The sequence below is a fragment of the Columba livia genome, chromosome 5, assembly GCF_036013475.1.
Source record: "Columba livia isolate bColLiv1 breed racing homer chromosome 5, bColLiv1.pat.W.v2, whole genome shotgun sequence".
Classification (NCBI taxonomy): domain Eukaryota; kingdom Metazoa; phylum Chordata; class Aves; order Columbiformes; family Columbidae; genus Columba; species Columba livia.
The window spans coordinates 39,016,958-39,033,529 of NC_088606.1; the positions used below are offsets into that span (position 1 = coordinate 39,016,958).

Here is a 16,572-nt window from a genome sequence, read left to right on the forward strand (position 1 = left end):
AAAAAGAGAACGCGTTTCATTTCAAATCAAACTAAAATCTTTCCTCCTCACAAGGCTATTTTTCAGTTCAGTTATTTGAACAGCCTTTGTGAGTCCAACAAAATGCTGCTAGAGACACCAAAACAGTAGGATACTTTTTTTCCACCACTGAGAAAACACCAGATTAAAATCCATTATTTCTTTTCTCAGGGCTCACCAGATCTTCCACTCCAGAGTAGCTAAGTCGAAGCACAGGCCATGCTTTAACCTGAAATAAGTGAGTAGTGTTGCTTTAACCTACACAACTGATACTTCATAGCAGCTAAATATCACATCAGATTAAACAAGAAATTCGCTAGTTCCATGTCAGTGGACACAAGTGTCCCTCATTAAACAGTTCACTAGTCCTGCTCCTTTTCAGCACCAGAGGAATTGTGTAACAGAGACTAATCAAAAGTAGAAGATTATCGTATTTAATGCTAGAAAATGATCTTCCACAGTACGAGAGGGATCTGTGGGTCTTCTGACCCTGCTCTTAGCTGGCTGATACATTGGCTAGCAGGACTATTGCCCGGTGGTTCTGCTAATGGCAAAGAGATTGGGAAGTCCTCTCCTACAGGCTGGTCTGACCAGGTTCTGGGCACCTCAACTCCTCACACCTTTAACAGCTGCTGAAGGTATTCATCACCTGTGACATTCACTGTTAGGTGGCATCCCAAAGCCCGAGAGATGTCTGGCAATTCTCAGTGACAGCTTTACTGAGCCTAATGGGGACTAGTTCTTCTTCACATAATGCCAGACCTGTAAATATGTGAACAGTCACACAGGAATCTAATGGGTTCAGATGTCCTTAGGAAATTTATCTCCTCTTTTTTTTTTTTTTTTTTGTTTTCAGATTGCTAAGTGCTTGTAAAATCTTGTCCTTAATGGAAGTGAGGAAGGGATCTTGAAGAGCTAGCTAATGAAGAGGCTGACCTGGCCTTGCAAGAGAAATAAAGCTCCCTAACCCAGGGAAGGTCCTCCTCTCCAGGTGAAGGAATACATGGCTCTGGACCATCTGGATGTCTGAAGAGTACAATAGCGATCTGAATTCAACCCAGAAAGAGTTTATGGATAGTTAAAAACTCTCCTAAGCCTCCAGGCTGATGGACACATTCAGAGATATAGTTGGTGTGGAAAGACCTGAGAAGAGTTGGGACCTGTTCTTTAAGAAGCCCAAGCCCAGATATCCATTGCTGAATGGATGAGGCTTTTGAGCTGAGATCCAGCTGCAGAATCCACTGCACTGTGAAACAAGTTGTTGAACCTGAGGAAAGGGCTGGAAAAGACTTTAGTGTTGTTTAACACATTTAAGTCACTCCCAGCAGAGCACGGATGGGAAACAACTATGACTTGTACCAACAGGAGAAAATTAATTTCTCAAACATAGGCTTAAAACCACCCCATGTAAACTCCACTGTACAAAGTGCTACATGAACTTGAAAGCTATGTCTCACTAGATATCTGACACTAAAATAGAGGTACCCCTTTAGTGACAGCACAGCTTTCAGCTGTTTCTCTCACCTCGGAGAGCTGGCCTCAATATTGACTTCTGAAATGATTATATGAAGAAGTTAATAGCTGTTGTCTAATGAAAGCAATCCAAATTAGTAAGCTAAGTCTTCAGCAATGCTTGACAACTCTCCAGCATTACTTAAAACCTCTAATCTGTTTCAAAAAAAAGAAGGCTATATCTGAAAGATCTGGTCATGTTCATTCTCTTTCTGCAGTCCACAATGAAGCCACCAGCACCAGGACACTAACAGCAAAGACTGAAGAAACATAATGAGAAGGGGCTTCAGTCCAAGCCAAAAGGACTCTTAACACCTTTGCAAACCTAGAGATAAACTAGAAGTTCCTGCTGAGCATTGGTTATGGAAGATGAACAGCACCAAGAAATGAAACCACTTCAACAAAAAACCACTCAGCATAAGACTACGTCTATGCAGAGGCTACGTCTGTTCCTGCTCAAGAGGTACCATCCATCAGCTGGGAACCAAAGAAGCTCCCCAGAGCAGCTGCCTCTTCCAGCATTAGTTCCAAGAGCTTCAGCCCACCACCTGGTTTCAATGTTCAGAGGGCATTGCCTGTTCCATAGCAGTGCCATCGTTGGTTTGTTGGCTATTCAGAGCTACCATATCTATCTTAGACAACCTTAAACAAAACTGTTTCTAATTATATCCCGGCTCGCAATATTATATTAGCCACAACACTGCGCTCCAGAAATATGTACTTTTTTAAAGGTAAATGCTACACTTCTCCTATCATGGGGAACACACACCATGGAATTGTGAAGAATTACAGGCTGCAAGGACAAAACTTCATCAAATAACAGATGATATGGTAAAAGTTTCAAACACACATAGCAAGAGCATTTGTTCAAACAGCAAAAAATGCAGTCAATTCTTAAAAAACATACTGGTGAAATTAAGATGCCACAGATGGATGGCTCTCATCTTAAGTCATTAAAATCAAAGATGGGTCTAAATTGTGGCAAATGTCCAGCTTTGGCACAGCAAAGGAAATAAAATTTTACAATAATTTCCAAGAGACAATGGAGATCTTAAACACATCGAACCACAACTTGGACAAGCCCAGGCAAAGCTAAGGGGAGCAGTTGCTGCCTATGTGCTCTGCTACGTATGCTTTATGTAGTTGAGGTCCTACTGAGCCATCTTCAACACTGGGGATGGGATGGGGTATAGAGAAGTTCATGTCATTGCTAATGAGCATTAAAAGCTTGGGTTTATTTGAGGTTTTTTATCATCTGTGGGCTAATGGAACTGATTACAAGGAGGGCTCACAGCTCCAGGATGCAAATTGAACCAGACTTTTTTCCTGATTCCAGGCAAAAGTTTAAACCAGTGCAACATTCTAATTCAGGTCACAGCAAAGAAGCTGATGCCATTTTTAGTTCACTCAGAGAACTCAGGATTCCAGCCCTCAGCTTTGCCAGCCTTCAGCTCAGTCTCAGCCTACAGAAATCTGGCTTTGGGGGCACCCATTAGCTCCTGCAATGCTGGGAGATGTTTTTAGTCCCTCCTCCTGCCACACCTGACTCTCACCATCAAGAACCCTTCTCCAGACAGGAAAATAAGATACCTTCTTAGCCAGCGTGCCAATGTAGATCTGCTCTGGGGCTTAGGAAACAGTGGCATTTTTTTCTATTCAGATAATTTGTTCAAAATTAAAACTCTCCTTTAAATCATTTCTATTCCCAGGCCCTTGTCTTTAAAAAAAAAAAAAAAAAGACACAAAAATGTTCAAAGTAAGAAGACTAATGCAGAGCTGTTCTCTGGAGTCTGACAGCCTGTAACAATAGCTCTGCTGCGGTGGAGAGGATCCCATTCATCTGAACAGGGTGTTGACAGACATCCATAAAGGCCAATTTCAATGTACACTTTCACTCCTGGTTACCTTAGCAGACACAACTGGCTCTGCTCTCTGCTCTCCCTATCACACGGGGGACAATGAAAATGACAGCTGAGCTAGAACAGGAGATGACCTATTGAACAAGAAAAGTGCACTGATGCCACAAGCAGCTTCCTTCCTTCCTTTCTTCAACTTTCCTTTCTTTGATTTGTCAGCATTCAGTTTTGCCCTCAGTCCAGCCTCTGCCTGGGTCTCTCTGTTCCATGCAGCAGAGCAGAAAGCTCAAGAGGAGCTCCAAGAAGAGCAACAACAACGGCCTGGGGCTCAGGATCTGTCATCACACACCTTCCCTCCCATCTGTGCTTTGGGGCAGGAAAAGAAAGTTACTTGCCCCCCATGAAATCCCTACAGAGAAGTAGTTTTGTAGGCCTATAATTCAGATTATTGAGAGCAAATGGCAGAAAGGCAATGAGAGGCTTCTAGGAGGAGCTTCAAAACCCGCAATCCTATCACCCAGTCCGTGCTCTAAGGAGACCATCAGCGCTACCTTCTCAGCACGGCTCAGGAGCACGGTTAGCATCTTACCCACCTCCTCAGCTGCCTCTGGCCCCCAGTGCCCAACAGGTGAAATGGAAGGAGAGACCTCTTTAGACACAGAACAGCTGAGGACAACCCAGTCAGGAGTCCAAAGGCTGCTCTATCAGATCCCAAACAGGTTCCCAAGAGCCACAGTGACTGAGGACAGCAAAGGCAGCTGAAACTGCCTTCTGGTTTCCTCCTTCCTCCAATGAATCGGCAAAGGCCTCGCACAGGTCGAGACAAGGTCTAAACGCAAGTAGTGATGTTTTCAAGTCATATTGACCTGAAGAAAGAGTGAAGAAACAAAACTCTAATGGAAATTAAGATTACACATGTCAAAAATAAAACTCCATAGGGAAAAGCTATAAAAGATGACCAAGAACAGTTAATTCTCTGCTGCAAAGATACGCACTCTGTCACACACAACTGTTAAAAATTAGGCAGGTAGGAGCCCATCTGTACAATTCTGTACAATCCCTATATTGCCTGACTGGATTAATTTCTGACGTGTTCTTTAGGAGTTATTTGCCATTTAATCTTCTCTGGGGGACAGTTCACTACTCTGAAGGATCTGTACCCACCTTGGAAGATCTCTTAACTACACCTCAGCTGCTATTTTTGCAAGCAGCTGGCAAAGTAAAAAGGGCCACCTGTAGCCTCTACTGGTAGCAGAGAAATTGATCGGAAGGCAAAGAAAAGGCAACAGAGCTTCACAAAAATGACAGCAGGCCTATTAGGGAGTTTCCTAAAAAGATGGCATGTAATCTGAAACAGTATTTCCTCTTTCTCTTTCCATCCTATACAGCCATACTATTGATCTAATGTGTGTAAAGAAAAAGAGAGGGTTCATGCCTGCACTGTGAAATACAGCAGAAGGAACCGCAGTTTCCAGTTACTCCAGTGACCAGATTAGACATGGCATAGGTAGGGTCAGGACTCCGTAGAGCAATGTCACTAAAATCTATACAAAAATCTCTCATACAATTTAGATTCCAACCCAAATTAACTTAATGCATCTCTATTAATCACACGGAGAAGGTTATTAAAATATAAAAACATTTAGGAATCTCCCTTATTATTACCAAATGATAAGAAGTGCTCTTAGAGTGAGTCCTACACAAAAGAAGCATTTATTTCCTGCCTACCTTCACTATAGCAAGCAACAGAATCAGTTTCTGTAGTCTAGTGAGTGGAGAAGAGAAAGTAAAAGAGAAAAAGGAAGAAAGTTCTTGGTTAATGATACAAACCAAAATCCAGGGACAAAAGCAGTAATTTACAAAACGGAAAAGGGAAACAAAATCAATAGAGGAGGAAGTTTTATTTTAAGCTTCAAAGAGAGTATTATAAACAATGGAGAGCTTAGAAAAGTATATGTACAAGTATGTTATTCAACAACATCTTTTTAAAAGATTATTTGCACTAAAAAAGACCTTGTGGAGTTGGTTTGATAAAGTAATACTTACAGAGGAATAAACAGTAGGGGCGCTGGAAGCAGAACTTTTATTTGGAAGGAATTACACAAACTGAACACAGACCCTACAGTTTGCAAATCTTCATCACAGTTGTGTCTCTTGTTATATTTTGATGAAATAAAATTTTATTTTTTTTCTCTAGATGCAGTTCACCACTGCAAGTTTAGAAATCAACAGAATGAACAGAAAAACCCACCATCCTGCTAAAGAGCCCAATTAGGACATACATTTTGTTATTTAACTTAGTGGGAGCAGGACTGAGGTCTACCAGACATCTTACGTGGTTATTTTTGGTCCTGTGTGTTAATTTCAAAGGAGCAGGAGAAGGGGAAGGGGAAGGGACGACAAAATCACGGAAACCTCTCAATGAGGTGAGTTTGAGTTTTAGGTGCGTGAGAAACATGATGCAGGGTCTGGCTCTCTGGAAGCTTCACCTACTCAGGATGCATTTTTTGTAGGCACAGCTCTTTTCACTCCAAAAGCCGACATAAGCCACATTAACAGAACCACTCTTTCTGTCTATACCCTAGGTCTCTACCAATATGTATCTCTGGCACCCCTGTTACAGAAGAGAACCTAATCTCAGAGCCAAGTCTAATTCCCTTCCCTAGGACACAAGGCCATTCTGCATCCTTACTAGACTGCATCACACATGACAGTCAACAGCCCCGTGCCATCCACTGTGACCAGATTTGGCAGCCAACAAAATCCTCCAGTGCTTAGATGAAGCACAACACCTTATTTCACTGAGAAGATGCCTACCAACTCAGAACTCATCCTCACTGCTGCCTCACAGGGCAATTTAGGATTGTAGCTGTGGGAACTCACATTCTTTTCCTGCTGAGTAACCCCTGCTGCTTACTGCTGACACACAGGTGCACCTATACGCTTTTCCAAGTCCACTACCATTTAATAAAGGGCTGAAGAACGTAAGGTTTCTACACATGGCATTGCCCTTGACTCCAACAGGAAGCTCCGTGCCAAAAGCACTTAGACATTTAGATACTTCCCTTACATCCAATTCCCGATCAGCTGTGGAATTACCAAAGCAAAAAATAATACTAACATTAACAGAGTTGTTTTCCTTTTTTAAACCTCTCTTTCAGCAGAAGTATTTCACAGAGTTGCTCAAGAGCAAACCTTTTTTACTGTGCAGAAGAGACACATCAATCCTACTGGGAGAAGACAGTCCTTTGAATGGGACACAAAATCTAGTAAGAAAAAAGTCCAGCCACTGAGCCTGGTCTTTGCTATTTCAACAGTTTTGTTTGGATTTGTGGCTAACGCAGTACAGCAAAGTAAGTTTCAGCATCTAACAGGATAATATTGTTAAGGAGAAAGTAAACCAGAGCAATCTTCACTTACCACATCCAAATTGCAAAAAACAAAGATACCCAGCACATGTATGAATGGCTTCTTTAAAGTAAGAGAGAGAGCAGAGTTGATCTTTATTTTCATTATTTAAAAAAGCTTTTTTTCCTTAAAGTAAATATTCAGTCTTTATTTTACATTAAGTGCTTTTTAAAATTTCATGTCTTCACAAAATTGCATTTAAAATTTGAAGTAAAATGTATTTCAAACAAAAATACTGTGCAAGTTCAGCACTTCTTTTCTCTCTTAAATATCGAAATAAATAAAATAGTTAAGTCTTTTTTCAGTTTGTTTGTTTGTTTCTCAGTCAGTTCTACTGTAGATCAATTCCAGTTTGACCTGGGTTTATACACACACTTAAAAGAAAGTGAAATCAAGACTTTAAAAAACTTCTTTGTATTGCACCAGCTTAGGGCATCCCCAGAACTTCTCTCAACACTTGGCAGATGACTTCCCACAGTCCAGGCTCCTGTGCCAGATGAAACACGGATACAGAAGGGTCAGGGCAAGGAGAGGAGAAGCATCAAAGCATCCTGGCTTCTCTTGGCCTTCTTCTGAAACATCTTGCTTGAAGCACGCTGCAGTCCATGAGGGCAGGGCTGACTGTAGAGGGAAAGGCAATACAAAGTAAAACTAAACAAACTCAAACAAACAACAAAAGCAAGTGCTCAGAAAAAAAAGCAGAAGCAGGACAAACCAGCATTCTAGTTCTTTGAAAATATAGCTTGACAGACTCAGTTTCAACTGACCATGGGAGCCATAAGTGAATACAAAGCAAACAGATAGGGTATGAAGGAGCACGTTCAAAAGAAAGGCACCGAATGCTGTCAGCCTTTCTTACTGTGAACATCATTAAATAACCTTCATCATCCAGCTTAGATAGCTGTCTCTTCACTACAGGTTAAGACCTTTGCTTGTGAAATCCTGCTTGGATTACCTCGCTATATTACTAATTATTTGTACAGAGCCACAAGTGCCTGCAGCACTGTACAAAAGACATTTTTAGAAGTCTGAGCAATATACATAGGGTGGCAGCAATGTGATAACTTCTGGAAATAAGTGAAAGACTGCATTTTGCACTGAATTTAATCCGTGAATTGGCTAAGTTACATACTGCTAAGCACCTGAGCAGCATTAGACAGCAAATAAAATAATTTGTTTCCTCCCAAAAAACGCAAGTGCCTCCCCCTATATCCCTCCCACACCTCTCACATCAGTTTTGGATGACACCAAGGTCCAAAATCTTAGGAGTTGCCAGTGACCAAAATAAAAACTCAGTGATATGAACTGGTGGCATCCCCTTTACAGGGCTATCAGAACTTGAAATTGCAACAGTTGGGGTTTTTTTCTAAATGTTACTACAACTTGTCTTCTCCAAAATTGGCAACTTAACACTCATGGAAATACAGACTGAGACACGAAAACAGTTCTGACCCAATTTCAGTATTCTATGGTATTTATACAGGTTGGGTTTTTTTCAGCCCTGGTACATATCTGGCAAAGAGAACAAAGGTTGGTAGGGTTTATTGCAATGGCTCAGTCAGCAAAAATTCAGCCTGGCTGCATTCCTGCACTGTGAGGGTTTGTCAAAACAACCCCATGCCAGCATGAACACATGCATGTGTCTCATACTTTACATATACTCATAGCTACAAATTTTATAGAAATAAGAAAAAATCATGGAAAATAAGAAATGGGTGTTTATTGGAAACGTCTACATATGTTGTAGCACAAAACACACTGGGCAGATTTTGCAGTTTTTATAATAAGATGACTCCCAGTGGGGTCAATACAATGTTTGCTTGAGGAGCTGATCCATTAAAACTGCTTGCCACAGGGAAGAGGCAAATTGCATGAGGAGCCAGGCTTTGGAAGCTCCATAGTTTGATGGTATTTGAAAATGTTAGGGCCCATCTCAAAATATCATTGCAAGAATTAACCAAAGAAAGGCGAAGCAGGCGGGAGAGAACACAGTGGTGCCCCGGCAGAGCCCGGACTCAGTGACTCTCTGGGTGCAGCTCTCATTTGCTCTGTGCATCAGCAGGCAGCAAACCAAGCCTCTGTCTTCAATCAAGAACCTAAGCTGAGGCAAACTAGAAATGGCAAAATGGAACTCAAAATGAATAACTAATGTAAAAGCTGAAAGGCAACACAATGCGGGGAGGGGATTCTAATAACACATTCTGCTGAAACAAATGGCCATCTCAGAGCTTGTCTACACCATACTAGCGAGCACATTAACAGTGAGATCTCATCCAATAAAAGCAATAACTAAGAAAGCTCAGTGCTAATCCTTCTGAAGCCAGTGGCAAAGTTCTCTCTGGACATTGTTTCAGCAGTCTGGGATCATCATTTATGACCCTACCACACATGTACAATGTTATTCCAAGCACCACTACATATACAAGAAACAAATATCCAACCCACAAAACTGGGGGGCACTCGGGTGGAGGTAAGAGATGCAAAGTGAAGCAAAACAGATTTCAGTTCCATCCCTGTTTGGCCACATGCCTCATGGTCTCCTTTCACTTTTTAACTGTCATGCCAGAATGCTATATTTTATTAAAATTTTCTCAATATATATGATCACTCTTAAAATTTTATACTGTTTTCATGCAAGAGCTGAGGTCTGTCCCTGCTAAAATGTCAGCTAATTAAGAGCCACAAAAGGGAACATGCTAAGGATGAGCACCCATTCTGTGTAGCTTTTCTTCCCCCTAATCAGCTGCTCAAGCAGCACATCACTTCCTTACTTCTCCTGCTCCCATCTGTGAATCAGAGCTTGAAGAGGATGGCTCAGGAAATTATTTGTCTTTTCTAACATCCTTTAGTATGGAGCAGTAAAAAGGTGCCTGAGGAGACAGCTCACATGATTAAAAACAGAGAAGCCTGAATTTAGGGCCTGACATGAAACATCCCTTTAGTCACCTTTCACATTTGAGCTGTCTTATTTTGGTACGTGGTTTGTGTTGGAGCATATGTTTCAGGAGAATCTTTGGAGAGCCTTGTGCTAACCTTTCTCTAATAAGAAGAACATCTTTGGAGGAGGACTGGAATAGCAAGGCTCACGATTAGTTGAAGGACTGCACCTTCAAAGATCTTCTTATGAAGTTCAGGACAGCAGGTCTCATTGAACTGCTGAAAGCACTGGGGAATACAGAGCATCACATTCCTGTCTGATTTCAAGCATGACTCTATCCTTTAGGTACAACCCAGAATTCGCATTGAAAACTCTCTTTGTGCCTTCCTAGTTTGCTTTGGGACTTATGTGTCTTTGAAGATACAACTGACATTGTGCAGTTCCCTCATTTCTGACCTGGCTACGCTAGTGCCAGGCTCCTCTTTCCTTCTTTCTTTTTTTTTTTTTTCATTGGACTTATGAAATCTCCTCCTACATATTTTCTGCCTCATTAACATTGTCGTTTTCCCCTCATCCATCTGAGAGGGTCTCATGTAGCCACCCTTTGCTTTAACTTATGAGCTACCAACCTTCTTTCCCTGTTCCTAGCCTTCACTCAGGCAGTATCTGCCCTGAGAATATTTAATTTCCATATCAACACCCCATTCAAAATTCACCATTAACACTACTTTACAACTGCCCTTAAACAAGTACTGTTTTAGTTGCCATCTTTACATCTTAATTTCCTCACTGTGATCAATGCCTTCCTATGGCTGGTGCCACACTGCTCAGCCTGCTGGACTAAACTCGTGCAGGTTATAATCTCAGTCTAACACGACATCTTGAGGAATCCAAGGACTACTCTGCTCTCCATAATGATTAATTTATTTTACCTTCCTTCCTCTCTCAAGACTAGATTGAACCAGTGGTTGTCCATACACACATGAATGGTATAAATAACAGTGGTGGATATTCTTCTATGCTATCTGTAATAAATGTCAGCCGGCAATTTTTATGCACTCTGTGAGCTGTTGTGGTTTCTTTCTGAGGGTACTGCGCTACCCGGTTGTCACAAAGATGGGTGGTTAGGTTGCGTAAGGATTAAGACCGTATGCATTGTTACAGTAACTGCATTTGTGAAACTAAATCAAGACTTAATGAATTATGGGCATCTGATTATTGTTTGTATTCTAAAAGAGCCCAGAATGTGTTAGGCATGGTTCACAAAAGACAATGGTAAGGACTCCACTTGGAAAAAATTATATTTAGAGTATGCCTGTTCTGCAGTTAATGCCGTGAGTGTTCTTCAGAAAGATGGAGTGGGCAGGTTTCAGCCAGCTATTGCAGGTGCTGTGAGGACTATAGTCATTGCAGCAGCACAGAGCTCAGGACGAGCTGCAACAGTGTACAAGAAGCTGGATAAATACTGTGCTTAGCAAGGCTAGACTCTGTGCTGGCATCCAGTAAAAAGCAGAAAAATGAAAGCTGGGCTTTCTTCAAGTCCTTGATAATTCAAGTCTTCACTACTCCTGTGAGCCTTTCCCTGTCAAAGCATAGTCTGACTGTATTTTAAGGAACACTGAGTAAAATTTAAGCTCTTTTCTTAACCTTCTAATCTGTGTGACATGACTGCTACATGGGTAGAAGTAGGTGCAAGATGGATGCAAGAAATAACACTGTTTGTTTACTGTGGATTCGGCACATTTCTAGGTACTTGCTCCCTTTCTGTTTTCCTTGTTGTTTACATGGGCTCATCACAGAGTAGTGAGAGAAAGAAAAATAAATGTATAGGGAAATAATATAATACTAATGCTACCAATGTAAGTGCAGGAATTGAAGGGCAGGAGTGGCAGAAGAAATGAACTTGAACTTATTTTTTAAAAATCTGTAATATTTCAGGTTTGCAATATTTCTTTCAGAACTGGGAACAACTCTACTCCTGGACCAGATTCTGCTCTCAGTTACATTAGCATAAATTTAGACAAAAGCCACTGGACTTTATTGATATTACTCTTTGCTTGCAGTACGGTCAGTATGGAACAAGTGAGCCCACAGGGGCTCACACAGGGCTGCTTCCACCCATTCTTGGTTGGGAAATGTCTTCCATCTTGACTTCTGTTGCTCTGTATTTTAAATGTCTGCATTACCTGTATGTTTGCATGTGTCCATGTATATACATTTCTGATATATGTTTACCTATACACACACATATATGGTGATACAGATATACAGACTGAGTCTTATCTCTTTCAGGGATTTTGGAAAAGCAGATGCCTGTATGCCTGTTTCTCATCCCTGAAAACCATCTGAACTTTGAGCTTTTAGTCAATACAGAAGAGCAGCAAAATATTATGAATTTATCTTGCATTATTTCAGAGAAGAAAGGACTGGTTGTGGAAGGAATGAAGGAATGAATGTTTTTATTAGTTAAAGCACACTTCTCTTTGACAGCATTATGTCAAAATATCATTGATTTGACACTTGATCAATTATAATACACCACCAGGAACAGAATAGCAACAGAAAAAGATTATCAATATGGGGAAAACTGAAACAAGGCTTTCTCCTGGCAGGTGTGCGTGGCTCTAGTCCTGCACTATAAAAATACAGGAGTATTTTGTAACGTGTTGTAACACTATCCTGAAGGCAGATTATTAGTGTAATCTAGACATCAGTTAGCATATATTCTGGATTTAGAGCCTTGTACCTAAAAGCAGAATCTGGCCACTGTTTATCTCATGGCTATTTCCTCTACTTCATGGATCCTCTCTCTTTTTTGGAGCAGGGGAAAAAGTTGAATGAGCTCTCACAGTCAGTATTGTGCTACCCCAGCAAAAGAAACAGGAGGAAGGGAATCCATTTGGATAGGCTTCATTCATGCATTAGAACAATATATATCCAAAGTCTTCATTGTGAGGCTGAGATTTATAGTCTGGTATCAAAAACACACATTTCCAGTTTAAGGATTAGGCACTGTCCAGATAAATGTCTATTTTGCTTCTGATTTAAATGAGGTTATGATTTCTCTCTGTTTGGCATTATACATACACATCAGTAAAAACATATCCTTAGAACCTAATCTTGCCCCAACTCCAAGGAGGTTTTTTGCCTGCATTAGGACTGCAACATGTAACCTACACACTGACTCCTTCTGAATCACTTCTGACTGAACATGAGGCTGCATCCTGCTCCCAAAGAATTCCATTAGCTTCACCGTGGGTGTCAATGTGGTGCATACTCGTAATACAATCCATGAGACTTATTCCTGCAACAAAGCTCAGTCAAGGGTGTGCTGAAAGTTTGGGGCACAGAGATTTCACAACTGAGTGAAAGACATTTCAGCTCAGACATACCTTTCAAATCCTGTAGCACGTTTCCTCCTTTCTGGGAAAGTCGCTGGGAAGGGAGTCACTCTCTTCTCCATTGCCCTTGGAACTTTAATGAGTATTGCTTTGGTTTATCTCAAGAGAAGCTATTGAAAAGGAAACAAAGTGTCTCACAAGACACTACGGAGAAAAAAAAAAAAACTGGGCAACACAGGAAAAAATGCTGTGAATTAAAATTTTTAAAATGGAAGGAAAAGTATAGGTGAGGTATTTTTCCGTATAATTTCTTCCATTATTCTGCTCCTCCATCTGTTTTGTCTTTGATGTCTATGACTTGCCATTCATATTCCAACCCTGTGCTTGGAAATTGCTGTCCATGAAGGGAAAGCGAAGGAAAAGAAAAAAAAAAAAAAGTAGAACGGAGTGAGGAAGACGTGAAGGAGTGCAGGGAGGAAGAGATCTATTGAGCATAAGGGTGTCCAAAGGAGGGATGGCAATGTGTTCCCCAAGGTCATGGTCTTCAGTGGTGCTGCTTGTATTTTCAGGCTGTTAAAGACAAGCGTAGCAGGTGCACAAGAAGAGCCAAACTCCACATGCTACAGTAAGTGCAAAATCTCAAAATGCAGAAGCCATCACATCAGGGTTTCCTTGTCCTCCGATAGAGTCCGCCCACAGTGGTTCTCTAGAAACAGTTCTATTATCAAGTAGACATCCATTGCTTTTTTTGTGTATTTTTTTTCTATTTTTATTTAAAAAGTAAATTTTCTAATAATATATAGAATATATAAATAATAATAATTAAAAAAAACTATTTGGGTTTTCTTTCTGCTCTCCAACCCATCTGTATTTTTCGTGGTTTGCCGATATATATATTAAAAGACAAGAAAATCAACTCTGCTCACTATTAAAAAAAATATTAAATCCACCTTTTATGTTTCCAGCAAGAAAGAGAAGGGGGGGAAGTGGGGGAAAAAAAAAAAAAAAAGAAAAAGAAAAAAAAAGGAAAAAAAAAAAAAAGAAAAAATAACAGGAAAATCAAAACCTTCTGTCTCTTCAAAGTAGTTGTCAAGAGCTTTAAACACTTGTGCTTTCAGTGTACACCCCACAGGAAAAACAGCAACAAAAATAACAACCAAAAAAAACCCCAAAAAACCCAACCCCAAGGACCTAATATTAAAAAAAGAAAAAGGTAATAATAATCCTAGCAGTAAAAAGGACAGCAAATTGCTCAGAGTTTTTATGTCTTTAAGTTATTTTAGCAGCCGCCCTTTTTGTCTGCAGAGGGAGAGCTGCCACCACAGCCACCTCCTCGGCTCGAGAGAGGCTCTTCTGCATCGTCCTCGTCAAAGCCATGAAAGGTCGAGGTGTCGCTTTCTGACGTGGAACCGAACAAGTCCTCCGTAGTGCGTGCTGGCGCTGCTTCGTCCCTCCTGCCTTCTCTTCCCAAATGAGCTGACATGTATGATGAATATATCAGCACATGGGTTAAGCAACAGGCATCATCATCATAATTTTTTTAATCATCATTATTATTAAACAATTCAGACTATTGAGCTCATAGGTGTATGCTTGTATATGCCCGCACACCTCAACAACATAGCTCAGTAGAACTGCAGTAAGAAAAATAATAAAGGATCAGTCTCTCTTTCAAAGAAAAAAAAATCTACAAACAAGGCAGGTGCACATAGCTACGGCAGCGAAAGGGTTAATCATGTTTTCCTCTCTTCAAAAGACATTGAAATATTTTCTCATGATTACTTAGATCAATTTAAAAAGATTTTTAGACCGTATAAGTAGTTAGACACCGATAGCTCTAAGACAATGACTGGCCAGACTGGCATCAACCGTCACAAATTTACTGCTATAGAAATGTAACCCGCTAGACAGCTCATCAACCTCAGGACTATTTTTTATCCCTGTCCTTCCCTGATCCTCTAGACCCTTCTCTGCAGACAAAATGAAATACCTTTTGAAGACTAAGCAAAAGTAACCTAAATAAATGCTTTTATTCCAATTTCAGGGCATCTCCTTCAAAAATTAAAAACCCCTTGGTTCGTGTTCTTGGGGAGCACTGAAGAGTTCAGATGTGTGTGAGTCAATCCAGCTTTCAATATGGAACGGGAAATTCTCCACACAGGACATCAATAGCAGCAGCAACAAGAACAACACGAAAAGCAGACTCTTAAAAAGATATATAGTCAAATACCGAAATCTGTGAAAGCAAGGTTTACTTTCTCCCTCGATCAAACATGTTATGTGATTAACAGTATAGCTTTCAAATTCCCTCTTCTGGAAATGCAGAGGAAAATGTATCTCTTGTACCCCAGCAAAATGAAAGTGTGAGATTTTAGAGAGTAGGTATTTTATTATTCAGAAACAGTAGCATGGTATTAAGTAACCAACTGTTTGGTCCCCACTCCAGCTACAGGAATCAGCCATATAACAAGTACACTGCATTGCTTGAGACATGAAGAATTAAGTCCTGTTCACAAAACGAAAATGGATATAACAAAACAGTTGGCAAAAGAACCACCTTGTAGAGATGTGATTTTACTGAATTTGTGAATAGAAGAAATAATATCACTTCCATGACCTCTCTTTCAGTATAATGAAAATGTTCTCCATTATCCAGAAAGAGAAAGATGGCAGCCACCGAAGAGGTTTCAGTGTTTCAGTTTAGAGTTTAGTGTGTGGTTGTACCTTAATCACTTTCATCACACATCAGTCACAGCACTGCAGACCCCTACAAACGACCCAGGTGGGTCAGGATTTGTACAAGGATGGCATTTAATGGAACTGATTTTGCACAATTTAGGTTACATGCTGATCTACTTGTTCTATTGAACTAAGGAATGACGGGAATTAGTGTGTTACATTCTGATATAATCACCATAGCAATGTTTAAATAGCAAAAAAATATGGACCCGTCTCACTGTGCTATATCAGGATAATGCTGAAATGAGTTGCATTGAATTACCAATGATCCAGGGGAAGGGCAATGATCTTCCAAGATGGCACCACAGACACCATGAGCTTCCCCTTTCAGATATTAAGAAGCAAACACGTTTATGCTAAAAGGTCCATGCCCCTGACTGCACAGCATTTGTAAGGATGCCCCTGGAGAAAACCAAAGGGGTTGCCAGCAGTTATCTGGTGACCAGTCAGTATCACTTCAGAACATCATCAGAGGTCACAACAACTGCAGGAAGGCAATTTGCCAGTGGGAGTCTAGTCCTGCTCCCACTGAATGTGGTAAGAGGCTCACTATGAACTTCAGCAGGAGCATATAAAGAGGCCATTCCCTTGGCATGACAACACTCCACATCGCATTTCAACCATCACACAACAGACATCTTTCAGTGACTACAGTACAGAAGGAGCAGCAGCAATACTGAATTTCAAGGTCTCAGAGTTCCATATGATGGTCTTACCACCACTAGAATCACCACTGCCCAGAAATACCACAACTAGAAACTTGGACCAAAGCTGGAATATGCAGTTGTTAAAGGTCTCCCATTCACTCTAACACTGCCAC

At 40.7% G+C, this 16,572-nt stretch overlaps 1 protein-coding gene across 15 annotated transcripts in view; it reads right to left on the reverse strand.

The window, feature by feature from the left end:
• Positions 1–16,572, reverse strand: part of DPF3 (double PHD fingers 3) — a 188,861-nt gene that overhangs the window by 27,327 nt on the left and 144,962 nt on the right. For 3 of the 15 annotated variants that reach the window (XM_065064494.1, XM_065064497.1, XM_065064496.1), the window contains one exon: positions 13,364–14,489. The exons of 9 other annotated variants lie outside the window; for them this stretch is intronic. In XM_065064494.1, the coding sequence (XP_064920566.1) occupies positions 14,293–14,489 (197 nt within the window). In that variant the 3' untranslated portion in view covers positions 13,364–14,292. Of the gene's footprint in view, positions 1–826; positions 7,416–13,064; positions 13,218–13,363; positions 14,490–16,572 lie in introns of those variants that run through there. 3 more of the 15 variants (XR_010472985.1, XR_010472986.1, XM_065064498.1) reach the window with 3 other exon arrangements.